The 20,930-nt window shown below is 41.5% G+C and overlaps 1 protein-coding gene across 2 annotated transcripts in view; it reads left to right on the plus strand.

Annotated features, from left to right (window-relative positions):
- The first annotated feature begins 1,762 nt into the window (after positions 1 to 1,762).
- The window catches only part of grid1b (glutamate receptor, ionotropic, delta 1b), a 329,186-nt gene continuing 310,018 nt past the window's right edge, over positions 1,763 to 20,930 (plus strand). For both annotated transcript variants that reach the window (XM_013133865.4, XM_013133866.4), the window contains exons 1-2: positions 1,763 to 2,128; positions 5,209 to 5,364. In XM_013133865.4, the coding sequence (XP_012989319.2) occupies positions 2,047 to 2,128; positions 5,209 to 5,364 (238 nt within the window). In that variant the 5' untranslated portion in view covers positions 1,763 to 2,046. The remainder of the gene's footprint in view (positions 2,129 to 5,208; positions 5,365 to 20,930) is intronic.

The raw sequence follows: 20,930 nt of genomic DNA on the forward strand, positions 1-20,930 counted from the left end.
TGTTATACAGCCTAATTTCTTCGAAAATGATGTTTTATCTTGCCCTTGCTGCTTTCCATCTCCGGAGAGCGAAAGCTCCAACAGCAGAAACCACTTGTTACCAGTCTAGCTGCAGGCGCGTGAACGTCAACTGACAATTCACAGCACGTGGCTCGCGACTCAGTGCCTCCGGCTCAGTCCTGTTATAAGCAATCAATGATGTTTTCAGTCACATTAAATAGCCTTTTAACAAAAATAAATCGAATTATATTGGCTAAATATACTATAAATGGAGTGTCAAAGAAATGCAAACATTCATTCAGTGTATGAGGAACAAGGAAACAATGATAATGTGTTGTTATTTACATCTTATTTATATTCTTATTAGGCTATTATCGTCTTAAGCATGTTTTTGAGCATCATAGGGAATAGATGGAGCCCGGTGCTGTCCATTGATCCGTGGTGCTGAAATCCCTCCGTGAGAAGAATAGACTTAGCCAAACAATTAAGGGACATTTCCGTGTCATATCCAGTCGCAAGAAATATCCTTTAATTGTAAGATTAAGAATATTATAGTGGCATCTGTAATATGAAGAAATCTTCCCTTAAAATGATTAATCTGGGGAAAACAACCCCGAAGGTTCTTCTGGGTTATGAAGTTTGAGATGTGATTGTCCTTCTTCGGTCATCTTATCAACCTGTAGAACGAACTTCTTAGTCCATCAAATAGAAGAACATAATTGCACTGATTATTGGCTTCATTTCAATATGTACAATATCTCCATAATGGCAGAATTGCTAATTAATTTAACCGTCATTGTAGAAATGTTTGATACAGACAGGAGTATGCCCATCAGAAACCAAATGTATGAAATAATGCATGCCTCCAATTATATTTCATAGGAATTGCCGGCAGTTATCATCGCACTGTCACAAAGATCTGTAAACGACAGTTTCATCAATGTTTAAAAAAAAAAAAAAAAATGCGATATAGGAAATAGCATGCTTCAAATACGGGGCTAACATAACTGGATTTAACCACTGTATCAATCCATGACAGATTTGTTTTTACCCACCCGTCTATCCTCTCAGTGTCCAAACTACTTCGCAGAAGGCGTCCCCTCCCCAGCAGCATGGGGTTCTCTCCAGGTAAGCACGCTTTGCTGGAACGGTCCTCTTCACGTCTGTCTTTCCCCCAATTCAGACACTTCAATCCATTTCAGCACGCTAACCGATGCGTTGCAACCCTTTAAGTGTTACCATAAAACCTGTAGCTATGGAAAGGTTTTACGCGCACCTTTAGATAGATCCCTCGCATGGTATCATATGTGTGGCATCATCATAGCTAGAGGCCACCATGCAACAATCTAGTTGTGTCCTTAGAAAATAGAAATGGGTAGTTCTGGTATGAGAGTTAACCATAAATCGGAAGTTATCCGCCCGGTGGATTACTTACACTGCAATGCAAGTCTGTTTGCGCGCCCTGGCGCCATCCATGTGCTTTTAATGTCGTCAATTCTTCGATTTTACAGGATTCCGTCCATGGTTATGTGCATTCGCTGATAGACCAAGCCTCAGGGGCATGTCTAGATTGCCATCCCCGTCTCCGGCTTGCTCGGATTCCATCTCTCCCTGCCTTCTCCGGACAGCTTAGCAGTGTAGATAGTCTCTGCAGTCACGTGGGTCGGGAAAATCGAGAGAGCGAGCTAGCGAGAGAGGTGAGGGTGGGGGGGGGGGGGTTCCTCCGCAGTTTGCAGTTTGTTATGTCTCAGACTCCGCGAGCGTTGGATAGAGCGAGAGCCATAGAGAGCGCGCCGGGTTCTCAGCCTTCCTTACCGAAAAGCCGAGTATTTCCCTGCCTTTTCTGTCCAACCAACACCCTCATTTCCCACTTACTTGTTCTGTATACCCCCGGAAACCCTTGAAATTTTTTCCTCCTTCCTTATAGTTTTGTCTTGAGCTTTTGTTCGTTCCGCAATCTGAACTACTGGTTTACGTACTGCTGCTTATTTGGATTTGTCCGGCATACGAGGGACCGTGGATGAGCTGCTTTAGCCTAAACCGGAGATGGAATTGCTGATAATATGCCTTTCCTTTTGGATATTGCAATGCAATTCAGTGGCGAGCGCGGACTCCATCATTCACATCGGTAAGGAGCTTGTGCAGAGTAGACGGGCTGCAAAAGCGGACGTGTTATAGACACCCCATTCAGTGCTGTCATTAAAACAGTGCAGTCTTTTGTTGTTGAAATGAAATCTACATTTACAAAAGCATAAGAATGAAATGTACGTATGTTGAATGCGTTACATGAATAGCGAGTTTGAACTAAAGACCTCTTCAAGCTATGTTGTAGTTCTGGTCACTATTTCAAATTGGGCTATGACCATTTTACAGTATTTTCATTTGAATTCTAAGCCATACAGCCCAGCTGTAATATCATTTGTCAATTCAAATAGCCTATTTTATAGGCCTTAAGAAGATCATGTGAATGTCTTGGCAAACGCTTGATTGTAAGTCTCTGGAAAAGTGCACCACTAACGTATATTTTCCTAAAAACTGAAACGAGTAACATGAATATAGTAAATATTACAGGAAATCGTTCAGGCGACAAAATCAAAGCGAGACTAACTAATTTGCTAAAATGAGACGAACTGACGCAACGTGGGTTTTTAGAGGGTTGCCTATCCCTTCTCCTCCCCCTCCCCATCTATAAGCTTGAACTTTGAATTGAACGTGAGCGAAATGTTAATACGCGCATGTGAAGGAAATAAATGACAACGGGGACAAATACTAAATCATTAAGCCCAAAAACCAACATTAGAATAGATGTCAGTCTAACACTGCAACCTGTTTAGTGAATCTGGGCGGATAAGAAGTCAGATTTGTCAAATGTGTTTGATCTGACATGAATTGAAACGTGGCTGAAAAAACTTCAACAGTGGCAGTGGCTGATATGGAAATAGAGGTGGAGGGGGTCAATATGAATGATTGGAATATTGTATTTCTGAATATTACTAGCATTTGTTTAATGGCATTTGCATTTGTTTTACTAAAACAACGATTTCAAACACACGTATGCCTGCAGGTATATACACACACACACACACACACACACACACACACACACACACACACACACACACACACACACACACACACACACACACACACACACACACACAGAGACCCACTCACCCCCAGACAACTTACCGTTTTTTTGTTAAATTTCTCACTGAAACCTTTACTAAGCTGACGTCGGTGGCAGGTAGCCTAATGGTTAGAGCGTTTGGTCGGTAACCGAAATGTTGCGAGATCAAATCCCTTTGCCCATAAGGTGAACATCTGCCTTTCTACCCATGAGCAAGGCAGCCAATCGTATTTGCTCACCCGAGCGCACAACGTGGCAGCACCCACAGTTTGCGAATTTAGAGAGGTTTGGTTAAAAACGTTAAATATCGATTGGACCGTGCAATTAATGACACCAATAATGGAATCCTTTAATTAATGTTTCATACAAGCTGATTGCTTGAAACAAAGCCATCGACCAAGAGAACGGATAAGCATTTCACATTTGAGAATTCTGCAGTAGCTTAGGCATTAAGGCGGTATGTCTTAGACACTATCAAGCTTCAGATGCAGCATTGCGGTGGTTTATAATAAATAAGCCCAAACATGTATTTGATACGTTATCATAAATAGAATTTGTACTTTGTTGGGCTAATCATGTTGAATACCAAAGCCAGATATAACTGACAAATAAGTGTCAAGCAAGTTGGAATAGTTATGTCTATATTGCACGTGTGTCAACCATCATCCTCTCCACCTTAAAACCATTTTTAATCTGCATTTGGCTATTGTGATATTTTTTTTAGGTCTGTTGAGGTTTTTACTTCGTTTGATGCCTTTTTGGCATTTGTGTCTCGTAGAATCCAATCCTATTCTATCGGTGATCTTGGCAGAAAAGCCTTACGGTCCAAAGCTTTTATCGAGCATGCAATTTCAAACTTTACCCTTGAGCATATGCAGCGTGGGCTACGCTTACTTAAACCTAAACATGTTTTATACGTCGATATTCTTTTTGATGAACTTAATATACAGTGTTATGTCAGTGAGTGCGTTTGAAGAGTGGTGCACTATACGCGTTCGAACACCGTGATTGATGCTCATTTTAAAGGGTTGACGCATGAGGTCCAAATATTCAGTCTCCATAACGGGTGTCCGGTCATAGTCCGCTGCTGAGCAAAAACTCTGAATTACCGTGAAAACCAGAAGGGTCGGTCTTGGCAACAAAAAGACTGCCCGTCGCCGAGTGTGACATAGTTCGATTCGTGTCTCATTTTCTTTTTGGTGGTGACTGTGATATATAGGTTCACTATATCAATGTACCAGTCTTACTTCATAACCGCGTCTGCTGAATGTAATGTTAAACGGATATGGTCCTACTTCCGATATCAAACGAATCAGGGACATTTGTTTTATTATGCGTGAAATAGGACCAATATAATACAGTTGTAAGGGGAGGGGGGCAATCCACCCCATAGCCCTGCTTTGATTCACTCTCCTCGTGTTACCTTTCCAAGTTATCACTGTAGCTAAAAGGGCAGGCTGTTTCTTATCCAGGAGAAGAATAGGTCTGTCCCAAAAATTGGACACCTGATGTGGAATGATTTACGGGGTGGGAGCGATATATAGGCGCTGGTTATTCAGTCCGCCATTGGACTGCAAGCTCAAATCCCTGGAATCCTGTCTCTTCTGACTTGCTAATTGAAATGGCAGATGCGCCATTCTCATCCCGGGTTAACTAAGATTAGCCGTTAACACAAGCTATTCACTTGACCACCAGCACATCTGCAAATTGTTATAACTGAAGCCCGGCCCATATCACTGAATTGGTAGATATAGCCCACGACTGGTGCTGGGAAAGAAAGGAAAATTCTTGATCTGACATCCTCCCACACTCATCTCTTCGTGTAGGCATATGAGCATCCACCAACTTGTTCCTTATCTTGCTAATTATGCCTCCCTGAAAGCCTAATTCTTAAAAAAAATAAAAATAAATACCATGTCACGTCATACATTTCCTTGACAAATTGTAGCCCCTACACATTAGGGCCTACATCGCTGCCAGGCAACGGGTGAAAGTGTCAGGTGAACCTTATTTATCTGAAACGGAAATGCAATTGTGTCAGTACTACAGTCTTCATGTCAATAATGTTATGTTTTCAACAGGTGCCATATTCGAGGAGAATGCGTTGAGGGATGATGAGGTTTTCCAACTGGCGATCTCAGACCTCAGTCTCAACGACGACATTTTGCAAAGCGAGAAAATTACACACTCCATCAAATTTGTCGAGGCAAACAACCCTTTCCAGGCGGTCCAGGAAGGTAAGTGGGCTGCCATTTCATTCTTATCAAATGCATCGATTTCCCCTTTCCCTTCTGCCATATTTAGTTAGTAGGCTACAAAGTAGCATAACCACCTGTAGTGCAGTTTAGGCGAGTTCTTTTTTATGAGGGGAAGAGGTTAATTTGATCTATTTATCCCCTCTGATGCTCTCTAAGGCTCCCCAACATGTCTTGCAGTGCCTTCTGTGGATAGAAAGCTAGGTGGAAGTATTGAGTCGAGTAGGACTCAATAGCAATTTTCCACATAATTGCCATCAACAGTAGTATGAAGCTTTCAAAACCGGGTGTCCTAATTTGCTTGTTTCGGAGTGAGTTGTATTGGTGTTGATGATCATGATCTTGATGATGATGGTCCATTTTGATGCCTAAATTAGACTGTTGCAGGCTGTTTCACCCGTAAGTAACAGCCATAACGGTAGTTTGTGTTCTCTAAAGCAATAATGGATATTACAGCACTTATTTTTTCTTTCTGGAAATTCCAGTTTTTTTTGTGTTCTACCAAGCCTTTCCTTTGTAATGGCTATGTTTTGACCTAAGACATACAAACTCACAGACTTTTCCTAATGGGTTCACTTCAGTCTCCCCAAAAAGCATATTTTTCTGTAGCCAGCTTATATAAAGGCTTTTATTTGCTTTATTTCTTCAAAATGACAGTACTCAGAATTCAGATTTTTGAAGAGTACACCTCCCCCAAGGTTAGAAGACACATCAAAAGTAGATTATTGATATTATTAGTCCATTCTGAGAGACGCTAAATTGGTGGAAATGCACTGTACATCTGTTTGTAGGTTGAAGAAGCTTCCTTTGAAAGGAGGTTCTAACGGGCAGATTCATGCAAAAGAGTTATTCGAGCCACTCCTTTTTTTCTGAATAAACCATGCACAAAATGGACCATGAAAGAGCTTCCATGAGGTTAATATAGTCAAAATGGTTGCTTTGGTATAAATTGAGCCATTTGTCAAAGGAAAAATGTATACAATAGCTAATCAATAAAACCCATAGAAATTATGATTACATCTTGTCAGCCTATGTTAAAAATCAAAAAGAAATGTGTTATCCTATCTCTATGCTGGGTATTTTGCATAGCCTGATAACTTGTAGTTAGAGGCTACAGTTTATAAAGCAATGAAGTTAATGCTGGGGACTGAGATTGTCACTGTGACCCTGTCAGAAGTTAAACGAGGACCAGGCCCGCAATCCGGGTCAGTTGTTTACAGGTTTGATTCCACTCATACTTTCATGTTCGACTCATAATTGTAAAAACAGTCTGAATGAACCCCTCCCTCTTTCTCTCTTTCTGTCTCCCTCTCTAGTTAATGTCACCTCACCCACATGTAATTGCCCTTAGATAATGCTAACAAATGTGAACAAACATGACCTAAGTTAAAGTCATGTTGACCTACTACCTAGGTAGATACAAACCGTCATTTTTGGTGAGCTTGGTCATTTACAAGTGTAAGTGAACAAGAACAATTGTGCAAACTAACATGAGTAAGAGCAGCCTGTCAACACCTCTACTGAAAACCCTTTGACTAACCCAGCAGAAAGCTAACACTCTGATGCAGTTCTCCGCATTAATTTAGCTAACTAGACAGTTGAGCCTAATGACTCACCAACTCTTGTTTCAACTTGTGCTTTCTCTTTTCAAGCTAAGATGCGTGGGTGACTTGACTGGCCCAACTCTTTTGGGGAACTGCTTGTATAATTAAGAATGTGACCTGGTTTACCTCCTGTCATATGACACACGTTCACTGCAAGTGTTTACTCTAAGTAGGGGCAAGTGCTAATATCAAAGCTACAACAGTATTGACAGCATTGAAAACCCTTCTATGGCTCTTTTTAAGTCTGCTGCTTACCATATACAGTATCTCACAAAAGTGAGTACACCCCTCACATTTTTGCTAATATTTGATTATATCTTTTCACGTGACTACACTGAAGAAATGACACTTTGCTACAATGTTAAGTAGTGAGTGTAGAGCTTATATAACAGTGTAAATTTGCTGTTCCCTCAAAATAACACAACACACAGCCATTCATGTCTAAACCGTTGGCAACAAAAGTGAGTACACCCCTAAGTGAACATTTCCAAAATATTGACACTTTGGGCCCAATTTGGAAATTTTCACTTATACTGCCCAAGTCTAGTAGAGATTAGTACGGACATGAAAAGCAGGGTAGGATGTAGGTCAATAGTGAAGTACAATAGTAGAGATTGCAGTACAGTACTAATCAAAAAGAGGATTAGATCAGAACAGTACTGCAGAGGATTGTAAAGCACAGTAACCAATCCCACATAGAAAATACAGTACAGTTCAGTGGAGATTATTAAACACTGTTTTTTATGAAACGTAACGATAAACCGCTTTCCAAACTGTCTTGTATTGGCTGTTACAGTCAAATTGATACCTGCTAACAGTTACATCAGAAAACGATCTGTGCCTTCATATTAATTTCCTCATGCTCATGTTGCTGTCTAAATCAAGTATTGTATTTCTCCACTTTTACTTTATTTTGCATTATTTCTTGCATAGAATTTTGTATGGTGCAGCATTGGGTAATTTAAGCCTGATTTAAATCCCTGGTCTCCTTTTTTAAATTTGGTTGATGAGTTTCACTTTTGACATGCAGACCAGAGGACTTATAATAAAATACAAAAATATAAAAAATATATATAAGTACATAAAACAGACTGTTCAAACTGTCTGGCAAGTGAGCCCTGTGAAGCACTTTGAACAAACAGTGGGGGAAAGTGATCCTGGTGCCTCATTTATCAAGACTGCGTATGCACAAATTTGTGTGTAAACAATTCGTGCGATAATTGTGAATAATACGCGAAGTGTGCGATATATCGATATGGACGATTGCTTGAGAATGTTTGTAAATTTACGCAATGGGATGAGCATGTGTAAACACGCTGCCGAGCCTCGATCACACCTACTGCGACAATGTGCTGTGATACACCGGAAGTTAATTAATTTCAAATGGAACGCTACGATTGGCTTGCAGCATTGCAGTGCAGAAGCAGTTGCAGAATGTTTGGTCTTGTGTATGCTTTTGATTTATCCAACGCATGCCTTTGCGTGGACGCAGGGCGGAAGTTGTAGCGAACGGTGAATTATGAACTTTTTCTTATACTTTTTTTTTTTTTTTGATAATTCACTACAACATTATGGTACACATTTTAGAAAATGTATTGTGCAAGCATATCACGTGTGTCAGCCTATAATATAATCTCCCTCTAAAATTAAAAGCTTGGAGGTTATTCTAATTCGAAATAGTCAATATAGTTTTAACTGGCTCATTCAACAATGAGACCAACTACTGAGATCGTGAAAACAGGTTGAAGACTTTGGGTGATTGAAGAGCTTTGGCTTTTAGGAGAGGAATTTCTATTTTTGTCTGGACCAAGGCCAGTATAATCCACTGTTCCAGGTGGTAGGAACACGCACCAAAATGGACACCAAGTAGCGCAATTTCATTTGTCAAGTTGAATGACTGATCATTTGTCTCTGGTAAGAAAAATGTAATTGATTTGTAGTGTTTATTACCGTAACTGAAATTAGGAACTAAACAATCTAAAGTGAATGGCTTGTAATAAAGCCCACGCTATATAACCTGCTTACGTAATCTTTATTGTGTTGAGTTTTCATGAGAAATGGGACTGATAGAGGGAGGAAAAGTCTATAAAGTCTAAAACCTATATGGTTATTAGCAAGCTGCTAGCTAGCCAATAATTGGTAGCCTACATAGGTACTTGACACACAATAATGCTCAGCGAAAATGTTTCTCTCCATTTTATCAAACAGCAGCAAGCAACATCCTTGGAGAATCAATGTGTTGTGAATAATTGTGCAGCTGCACAATATGTTCTGCAAGCTTTCTGCATTGACGCTGAAGGTTTGAACGAGGCATAAGGGAACTGCTTCTCAAACGTAGACTAGTGCTGGAAAATATTTCTTTCAATTTGTGAATTAAAAATTTTGCATTTTTTTTTGTGGATAGTATTTTTTAATAAATCAAAGTTTTCTCGGTGTGAATAACCATTTTAAATTATGTTCGTAAGTACAGATTTAAAATATGCAGTATTGAAGATTTCTGTGTCACTATCTACTAAAACATTTGATTCCAGAATATACTGAAACTTAACAGACTCAGAGTCTCTGCTACCATGAAATTGCCCCTAGGAATTGAGCCGCTGTCAATGCCCCTGCGATGAAGAAACACGCAGCACCTTTGCCTTGTATTATGGTCAAAATGTAGACCATTTGTGGATACAAGGACGCTCTGTGATGTTGTAGAATTGCTTCGTAACTTGTTTTATCAATATTTGCCAGATGTCTGTGTAGCTCACATACAGTACCTGGTGCATAATCTGTTCTTGTTTAGTTGAATAGTGTTGAATTAAAATGGAATCACACTAAGTCAGTTATGCTTCATTGACTTCTTGGAGGAGGTCAATAGCGGCAAAGGGGGTGCTGGTCATTATTTGGATAAATCTGTTTCACCAAAATCTATGTTAACTGCATGCAAGTGTATTTGGCCTTTGCACGCCAGTACACAAACAATGACATGTAATTCCATTTCCATTGGAGGCTGCATGTTAATTGGTTACAGTTGAGTCCCTGGGCTTTTTCAATTAATGACATGAAGGGGCAGGGGAAGATCAATATGGCCCAGCCAGGGAGCGGCTCGATGACTTCCCACTCGCCGCTGACCTTTTCTTCCATGGCAGATAGTCAGCCCTCTGAGACTGCAGCTGACAGCTTGGGGTGTGTGGAGGATTATGGGTAATGAGGGAGGGATTCACACCTTGTGATGTATACTGCTGCCAAGTGAGCCCTGCGTTCAGCGCCTGCTCTGTTCTCAGGGACCAATAGAACCGTTAGACATCCAGCGGGGCTGTGAAGCTGCTGATATGGTGCTCTTCCAAATGCCAAATATCTATGGTTGACTTAGAACATAACACTGTGTTGCTTTGCTCCACCTGTGCCCATTAAGTTTTGCTCCCATACCAGAGGACTTTAACAATACGTTATCTGCCCATTACTCAGTTCTGCTGTTTCGTTGAACACTTTAGTTTAGACTAAGGTAATTTGGGGAATCTTGTAGCTGTGACATGTGAAGGAGTGTTTCATCTGTGATGATGGGTGTTTGTATTGTCTTGCTTGAGGACAATAAAAGCATGCATTAACATAGGCTTCCTGCTTCCGTTGCCCATGGTTACAGAACAACTCACAACACCAGTGATAAGATGAGTGAGCAGAGAAACATGACACACACAAACACTTTTTTTTTTTAATGACTGTGGAAGCTAATAAATAATGTGTTCAGAGAGTATTTCTGTTTTTTTTCACAATAAGAGTGTTATTCTATATGAAACCACTGAACAATCAAGAGCAATGTTGGAAAGTCAACTTCAATTTCTCATCATAGCAACGAAATGGTTGGAATTGGAACCTAATAATAAGCTCATTGTTTAAAATAATGGTTGTATCTTTATTGACTAACGGATTCTTTAATGGCTTTTTAAATTCAAACAAATTAGGCTAATTGCTTTTTCCGTTTCATTATAATTTTACCTTATTTGAGACACTATGCGTTCTTTACACAGACACTTCCCAACATCTTGTGTCTATTGCACATCAACTTTCATTGCTTCCTTATTGTCAGAACAACATTCTCTTGTTTGGTACCAGGATTATCACATTCACATTTATCTCAATAGAAAACAAAACAGGAAGCCTATTTTCTCCAGGCTTTAAGTGCACCATTGTGTTGAGTATGAAATGCTTTAATTGATATGACTTTTTAGTGGCCATGCAGATAAGTGTTTATTTATATTAATCTCTCTTCTGCAGATGACCTGTTTATATAACTGCTGTTGGTTAATACAATATAATGGACGGTTAAGGTAAGGGCTGGGCGGTGTGGTATGTTTAGGGTCGGGGTTTAGGTTAGGGGCATCTAGAGGACTGGCTCTCAGAGCATGCATCCTGTTGGAAATTAAAACTCCACTCTAGGGCTGAGCAATGTGACCTAAAAATCTTATCACGTTATATTTAAAAGTTTAGATGGTAATGATTTATATTGCGGAATATTAATTTGTTTATAAAAAAAACGGTCACTCAGTAACATTAGTATGCTGTGTGTTAGATCAAATGTCACAAATAAAACAACTTCAAAACAATTCCATTGACAGACTTCAGATAACAGCTTACAATCCTTTAGTATTTAGTATCCAACATTTATTCAAGTAACCGCTGCTGCATAGAACAATGCGATTCACAATATTATTTTTCAAATTATATATATTTTTTCCTTTTGTCCAAATAATAGTTTTTGTCATTGGTACAGGTTCTGGTTATTTACTTGGCCAGTGGCTATTGAGGCATACACAATTCTTAACTTTACCCCAGAGCTGCACCCGGAACAAGTTTCGCTAACACGCCATTCCATGTGCAGTCACCCCCATAGGAACTTCTCAACAGGGACCAGAAATAGCGTGATGCTGGTATTCTCAAAGTGATGAGATTGATCTCCCTCACTTCTCCATCCTCTCCTTTGCGCTACTCGTCCCTGTGGTAACTCTATCGTGAGGTCTGAGAATCACTCAAACCAGCTGGCAGACTGCTCCGACCCTGAGACGGCATCAGTCAGTGCTGATTGGCGTGCCTGAAAGACACCCATTTTATGACAGAAGGAACAACTGAGGAGAATTAATCATGTAGCTGCCCTAACTTAATCTCCTGGACTGGTGCAATTTAGAACGGAGATAGCTGGAATCGGGATAAACATCCAAAAGTGCAAGCCCAGTTCTATCTCCGGCAAGATATACTGCCATGTTTGCCTCTTGCAGGTTCATCCATTAGCTATGTCCCATGCTTTAAACTGAGCCATCCTGGGATAATTAATTTGCAGACATTTTCTGCTCGAATCCATGCACCGGACGCAAGCGCTGATTAAAATGCCTTCTGGTCGCCTGGCAAGCCAGTGCAGGTTCATAGCAGCAAAGGTTTGCTGTATGAAGATTATTGCATCTGTGTTTATGTGTCGACTGATAAAAAAAAACAACAACAAAATAAACACTACTGGACACCCAGGAATCAAATGGGGAGCGCCAGCGTGAGTGACGGCTCCCGCTGCTCCTTCCGAAGGCAGACAAATCGCCCTCCTCTGTCCTACTGATGTGGATGACCGTGGCATGCTTTGGTCAATCGCTTTGCTCCCATCTCTTTCGTACTGGCACTCTAGATCTGTTTCACTGCCTGTGCCGATCTGCTCACATGGTAAAGGCGCCCCGCTGACTGCAAGTCTGCAGTGTCCTGTCGACAAGGCCATTTTGTAGCCCACGTTATCACCTGTTGCCAGTCTCTTGTGTCTGGAATGAGATTGCGCTTCCTGCTGAGGATGTGAGTCAGGTTTGTAGGAGAAACGTGCAATTTATCAAGTAAAACGGGTTAGTGGATCGAGCTGGGAACAGGAGGGTTTTCCCGAAAAGCATCTTGAATTTAAAAAAGCGAGCCAATTGAACGTGGGGGTTGCTTTCCCCTCCCGGCCCTTGTTGGTGATGGAGGTTGTGCTGTTTGGTCGGTGTGTGTTTTGAACGGGGTACAGGGTCAAAGTGGGGCCGTGGAAGGGTAGGCCTTTTATACCACAGCAGAGTTCCAGTCAGGCTGCTTCGAGAACAGGCCTGGACATGGGCCACTACTCTCAACTGCTGTCCCCTGCTACCCTGCCGAAGTCTCTGCTCCCAGCGACTGTGGATCTTGTACTATGAAAATGTCAAGGTGACTGTACGTAATGCTGAAGCTCAGTCATGCCAGGTGCGAGTGACTGTTTTGTAGGCATACAAAACAGTCTGAAGTGCCTGAACACTTTCCCCCCCAGAGCAAGGGGAGTTGTTTTTGATTTTTCAAGGGAACAGTTGTTGGCATATTGTTTTTCCTTTCAGGCAATTAGGCCAAATTAGCCTTGAAGTATTTTCCTATAATTTTAGCATTCAATACCATACATCCGCTCGATAAAAGCACCTTTCATTCCCTCTGGAAAATACTTTTCTGTTTTATTTACCTGAGTATTTGTAATTAATCCAGCAGGTCCTGGTTTTCGGAGATATATAATTTCGTGGAGAAGTGGTAGCCTGTAATCAGCAAAGTGGGGTCAGAGTAACCTTTTTACTTTCCTGTCTAATTCTCCCGGCTTCTGTAATGAAGCCTTTCAAATCATATCCTCGTTAATTTGGCATCTAAAGCTCACATGGTGTTTAATTAAATATTTCTAGTGGCTGTTAAACGGACCCACTATCCAGCCACCACCAATTAAGGGGGAAAGGAAGCAGTGCTAACTGTCGTGTGGACGTAGTCAGGGATGAATGATGGGTCAGGTAGTGTTATATATAGGTGTTAAGAACATCTTAACTACTAGACCCAAGTGGCATGCCGATCAGATGTTTCTAAGTCAACTGCTGTCAGTGTTAATGTCCATCATCTCGTAGGGAAAATGGCAAAAGTCACTGTTGCATTTGAAAATCACATTTATCCATGTACAAATGCCCGTGTGAAGGGGCCAGCATGTTTCCTTCATTGCTCTTAGCTGAATGTCAAGATGCACCGCTAAGTTCTGGGGCCGTAACCATAGAACAGCTGCCTGTCCTCTGTCCGTTTCATTTGGACGTACGACACGGAGTCGACGAGCCAATGACATCGCCAGCCCCCTTTAGTGTATTGTGATGTGCTGTAATCATCTGGATGCTTTAATTAAGGAACCAAAGTGTGGATTCTAGCTAGCGGGGACCCACCAATTAAAGTGTGTGGTCTCTGCCAGATGACCTTTCCCAGCAGGTTAAGTGTATTACTGCTGATGACATGAATTGGGGCTTTTATTAAAAGTAAGTGTACTGACTGAGTCCGAGAGGAGGGTTACAGGTTGAAAACATGGAGCATTTGTTTGATGTGTGGGAAGGTTGACCGGTCCAGGCAAGGGCAAGACTGAAGGCGGAGTCAAAAAGCAGGCCAGGGCTCAAAACCGGTAAGACAAAACAGAGAGGCAACGTTACAAAGGAATAGGCAGTCTAAAACAAAGGAATAGGCAGTCTAAAACAAAGGAATAGGCAGTCTAAAACAAAGGAATAGGCAGTCTAAAACAAAGGAATAGGCAGTCTAAAACAAAGGAATAGGGGTCTAAAGCAAAAGGCAAGGGCGAGGTCGAGAATGTCTGAAGCTTGGGTCTAAATACGGGATATCTAAGCATTAGGGGATGATGTAAGGAGTGCGCTAAACAAAGGCTCAGTATGTTGGCAACAGACAAACAATACCTCACAAAGGAGCTACAGAACAGAATTCAATGGGAACTACTAGGGAGCAGGTGAACAGAAACACAGGTGAAACCCATCAGGACTAACATAGGCTACATTAAAAAACAACAGTGAACCACTGTTACAAAACGTAATTTGTGTTGGTCATATTTTTCCCTTCTCTTCATATACAGTACATGCTCTGGGAATACCCTTTGCATGAACGCTGAGCTGGTGTCATGCCCCAGTTTAACTGCAAAACGTTTCTGGAAACTCACTATTTACATGATTTGTCTTTGTTGCAGATTTTCCACCCATTCCTGAATACAGCAAAGAGGAGAATTTAGATTTTAAGTAGTAGTTCCTGGAACAAGTAGTATTGGGTCTATACATCCAAGCCCCACCTAAATCTGACATATTTGCTCTGGCATTTATGTGGCTGATGAGATTTAAAGAGTTTCAGAGGTGGAGTGATTTCATTTGTGCCTGTTTTCCAAAAGAGAAACAGCATCCTGGCAAATGTAATTACAATCTCTGTGATCTCTGCCATCCATCCAAGTGCAAATCAAAGATACAGTACGTTCAGTGGCTTTTTACTTGGCCTGTTTGACTGGTACTGATGAGGAGATTTAGAAAGATCCTATCTCTTTTGGTCTGGCTATAGATTTACTAAAGCCCAGAGTTTGTTCTGTTCAAGTCACATGGTGCATGTTGTTGGTGACCTTGTCTTTGTCAGGATCCTTTCTGCAGTGTAGGCCACTGGGGGAAAACAGTTGTACCTTTTGTCATTGGTGATGTACCCCAACAACCCTCATCTCATCACTCATTTGACCTGTCAGACTTCATACTCCGTAAGATAGTCTGCTGTTGCATTAGTGTTCAGTCAGGGAGGGAGGGAGGGAGGGAGATATTTACAATGTCCTGTAATTATCTCAGGAAGACATTTGCATTCTTAAGAGAGATGTAAACAAACTGTGGAAAAAAACTGTTTCACAACAGCAAGTTGGGAGTGATAATGGCACAGGGAATATCATCTGAACATTACTGCTGTTAAGCAGGCAAATGCCTCCAATTAACAGGTACATGGCCCAACTATTAAACTGTGCAATTAAGACAAGATTGCCTCATCACATCCGTGGGTAGCTATTACTACCATCTCCCATGCCTCTTAGTGAGCCATAAGAGAATCGCTACAGGTTCAACTTTCAAATGTAGTTATTAGCTGGCTAACAGTCGACTGAGAAGATAAAGATCGCTATCTAGCTGTTTAGTTTGCTAGTTCAACCAAAAACCAGCTAGCATTCTCGCTTCCAACTTTTAAATGAGTAGCTAGACATTTTACAACTAACCCGGCATAATGTGTTGTGCACTGCAACAGGCACAACATATACAAGGCTGCTCTGAAAACAAACTTTACACATAATTTTTGGTAGAAAGCTGATACAGGTTATTCCATTGTAATTAGCACTGCTGCGCACAATTCTAACATTTGAAACAAGTTATTATTTATTTGTAAGCATATCCCTCTGGTGTGCAAAAAAGACTGCGAACAAAATGTAATTATTGTTAATCAGCTCAGTTCTTTATACTAAAAATATGAACAATCTAGTGTTTGAGTTACAATTTATAGAAACATTTATATTTTACTCAAAAAAGTGTGTTATTGTTAGTGGCACTCCTGCGTTTCCTTCTTTTTGCACGGTCCTCTTGATGATATTCTTTTTGCACTGTCCTCTTGTTTGATGAGGTGGAAGAACACATAGCCAGGGGTTTTGAGGCCATTTATCCATGCAGTCAAAGTCTTTTATTTATCAAATGCACCGAATAACACAGACATTCTGAACAATGAAATTCTTGTTAAATGGCACACGGCATCTGGGCAGTAAGAGTTAAGAAATATATAAAGCCAAAACATAGTGTTTGATGAACACACAGAAGAACTTGAAGTCAGAGACTCTCCACTTCAGCTCCATCGATGTGTATGGGGGCATGACCTCCCTCCCTCCCCGCCACTTCCTGAAGTGAGGAAGTGCAGTGTCTCCCCTGATCTTTCAGAGTCCTTAGACCTGTGTTGTGGACTCTACTTCAGCTCACCCCGCCGTTTCTCAGTGGGGTTTTAGTCAGAAGGTTGGGATGGCCTCTGCAATAGCTTCAGTGATCTGTTATGTGGCTAGGGAGGAAAGGTATAGATCAGTGTCCTGCAGAAAGATTCAAGAACCCAGTTTCAGCATCCTAGCATAGGCAGACAGGTTTGATCTAAAATACAATCTAATTCTACAGTCCCTGCTATGCCGCAAACAGAACATCATTTAGATCTATTTGTTATTTGTACAGCAGTGGCAGCCTACATTTATCAAAGACATCACACTCCTCTTTTACCAGAGACATGGTCTTCAGCCATGAAATGTCCATTAAATGTCTCCATAAATGGACATTTAGAATGAACAAAATTTTTTTGTTTCAATCTAACAGATTGTATAGGCCCTTCTATTAATTAATTTATTAATCATTATTTGTCTAGGTATATTGACCGAAAATGTAGTATAGTACTTCTCCTTATACAATAAAGGCCTAGGGAAAATTTGCATTGGAGATAGGAATCTGACAAAAAAAGAGTAGCACGATGCATGTCAAATGTTTCGTAGCGCTCTTCCAGAAAAGGTTTGAGGCCCCTGCAATAGATTCGTATGGATAGTGTGTTTAAAACTCTCTTATTGTCCACAATTGATATGGTTGATTGTCAGCACAGGTGAAAATCTCAACTCTACCATTACAATTTCACTGTGCTCCTAAATGTACGTGTGCGTGTGGATCTTCCAACTTTGGAGCACATGTTTAAATGCCAGTGTACAGTAGAACCCTAGAAGGACTAAGCATGTAGACCAGTCAACGCCTGTGTCCGTGTGTACTGCTGATCCACACAAGTGGCTTCCAATGATGTGTTGATGTGCAGAGGCTCATTGATCAGGGACATTCACATGTCCAGTGGATGATACTTGTTGGACAGTGTGAACACAACACTACCGCAGATCGACATTGCAAGAGGAGAATGAGTCTGTAAGGTCACCAGATTTTTCCATTAGTGCTTGTCATGTCCATTTATTTGTTCTTCCGTCTGTGATGCACTTAGCTTTGACGGGCAGTGCTGGTAGCAAAGCTAGTGATGCGAAAGGTCAAGTGCACATGGGTTTTGGTGGGTGGGTCAGAGCAAGAAATAGCACCGATTTATAGCTTAACTCTTAGGAGCCAGCAAGGATATGAAGACATCGTCAGAAATGTCTTAGAAAAGATGTGCTTGGTTTGTCTAAGTGTACAGTGTTGGATTACCCAAGTTAAGACCTGTGGGAACAATGGTGCCTATGATCTGTGCTGTTGCTTACCTCTCGTGAAAAGGCCAAGAAGAGGAGAATATGTTTGTATTCTAATTTAAACCTTCAAACTGCCACAGGAAAATGCTTTATGAATAAGTGAACAGGACAAGGTTGGGCCTGAGGACTCGCTGTGTGAGTGTGGGTGGCTGACCAGAGGATGGACAGACCGGTGTGTAGAAGGAGGGAGACTGACTCCAGGCACCACATCACATCACGCAGAAAGGGGACTGTGGTCCAAATGGCATCCTTTTACTTCCAGTGCAGAGAGCCGTTTTCAAGGAAACTGATAAGTGTCCAGTCTGTAGCCTTATAAATGAACAAACCCTCTGAAAGGCAGACAACTTCCATTTCATCCATCCTCCCCTGGAACACTGTTTGTCTTCATTCTATGTTGCTCTGAGGCTGTGTCTCTTACCAGTCTTAAAGAGGAGAAATAACACAGAAGTACAATAAAGAACTAGACTCATGAACTGTATGGCCTTTCTCTTCGGTTTCCTGTGGTGTAATGAGTGCCATGGTTGGTTTCTTAACCGGTCACATCCGTAGGATTGGTTCATTGTGGCTTTGGGCCTCAGAAAACATTAATCTATTTTATTTTTTGACTGTGAACATCCAGAGTGACTTGAAACATGACAGTTTAAAGATTATGCACTCATTATTTTTTAAATTGATCTGCCCTTGTATGAGTAAAAAGTACATTTTGATCTAGGTCTATTTAATCATTCTCGGTTGTCATCTTGAATGGTGAGTGTGGTTTCCATTTACTCATAGAATGCAGAGGTAAATATATTTGCACTGTTGTGTTATTGATTATTGGTTATCATGCATTTACTACACATTTGCATGCATTTACTAGATATTTCTGATGACACACACTTCTTCACAGCCCTTCTTTCTCAAAATATCTCACCTTTACATGAAAATTTCTGCATTTCGACATTTCGTTGTATAGGAGGAGGTTAGGGGAGCTTTGCTCCGGCCTTGTGCTGGGCCTGCTGGAGCAGCGGTACGCCACTGGTCAGCTCATCCTGTCACCGGTCATTATGAAGTCATTGAAACTCAAACAAACTATTATTTCTGCGCACACCACTGCTGTGTGGCCTCCTTAGAAGCGGATGCATCGTAATGAAATAGCCCAGAACGGAAGCCATTAACAGTTTGTCTGACTGCCTTTGTGAATCCGTCGAGATTGACTATTACACTGATGTTTTTCCTAAATGTATGTAGGTGTGGAATTAATAGCTAAATCTGTTAAATTGCATTTTGGCTATAAACCTGTGAAAAGGTACCGGTTTTATTTTACACCAGCACTGAGCCTCAATCAGTGAAGAAATTCAAATTTCATATTTGAAGACATAATGAATGGGAAGTATTAAATGACAACTGTTGAGGTTTGAAATCTTCCTGTCCATAGTTTTTTTTTGGGTAAGTGAAACAGATCACCCCCACTGGAAGGGAGACATTTTAAACCCATTTCCATTTCACCTAATGCTTTATTGCGACTGTTTGAAATGGGCCACAATTTGATTATATGTCTTTCCCCTCTTCACAGTGACTCTCCCTAATCAATAAGTTATTTCATTTTCCAGCTGCAAGGAGTCTGGGACTATTAGTGTGAGCGTACCAGTCTCTTCATATCCAAAACTGAGACTCTGTGCCCAGTGATTATCTTTCATATGGCTCAGGAAAGTGAAACCGGAGAGAAGATAACAAGCAACTGAGTGACCATCTTCTCGCCTCGTCTTACGCAGAGAAGGCTCCTTTCTTCAGGCTCAGTCTGTCATTAGCAATGCTAATTAGCAAGGCTCTGTGGCCCTGTACTTCTCTGAGGAGCATAGCCACACTTTATGGTGGGCTTAAATTTGCCAGATGGGAACTGAAAGTGCTGTAATGAGCTTTTTATGATATCAATACTCCTAACTGTCCACGTTCTGTATTTGATTACATCCTCACACAGTAGTGCCAACGAAGCGCTCAAGGTCATCTGTTCAATCCTATATTGTGTTGCTAATGAAATTTCAGTCACAGCTGACACCTCAGCGTAGTATCCAGTGTTTCGCCGTGATACAATAACACTTTATCCAAAGCGACTTAGCCTTTATCGGGTAGAGTTCTCTGTTATTGTGTAATGTAAGCGATTCCGGAAATTGCCCGTCCGACGGCATTTCACACCTGCACGAATCTCCGGCAGGAGCTTAGGGTTCCGTGAGTGTGTAGGTCTGGTTTAGTGCTGCGATGTGACAGTGGTTGACACTGACGGGTGGAAGGAGGGTGCAGCCACTGGGATTAGCCCTGATCATATGGATGCTGCGACTTTGAACCAGCGCTAAGAGCCGTGGGAATTTGGTTGTGTTTCCCTCTCGTTCTGCCCCGTTCCGTCTCCCGGCTCCTCCGTGTGCTCCGGCTCACATGTGCTCTTCGAACGCCGGAGGCGGTTGTAGTTTGGGTCTCATCTGCGTACTCCACGTCTCAACCCCTGACTGCCGCTTGAGCATTTTCTCTGGTTTTCTTGGGTTGTGGGCTCGATTCCCAGTGGGAACCGGTGCAAGAATGTGCACTCACTGCTGTAAATCTCTGGATTAGAGGTTTTGCAAAACGACCGTGTGGGACTTGCTTTTCAACCACAGCACTGGCGACAGCTCAGACGCACACCGCCGATGTTTGGCTCCCTGCAGCTGAGATCCTTCTTAAGTTCTCCCTGGCTCTGTTTTCAATGAGAGAATGCCTCAAAACTATACTGAACAAAGCAGTTGCGATCCTTCACCAAAATGTGTGAGTAAAGTGAGCTCTTCTACAAAGTAATTGGCTTGACGACAAATTGCGCAGCGCTTCCAAAGTTGTCTGCACGTGGCGCGTGAGCGGCTGGCACCACGTTAAAT

Source organism: Esox lucius, chromosome 5 (genome assembly GCF_011004845.1).
Source record: "Esox lucius isolate fEsoLuc1 chromosome 5, fEsoLuc1.pri, whole genome shotgun sequence".
NCBI classification, from domain to species: domain Eukaryota; kingdom Metazoa; phylum Chordata; class Actinopteri; order Esociformes; family Esocidae; genus Esox; species Esox lucius.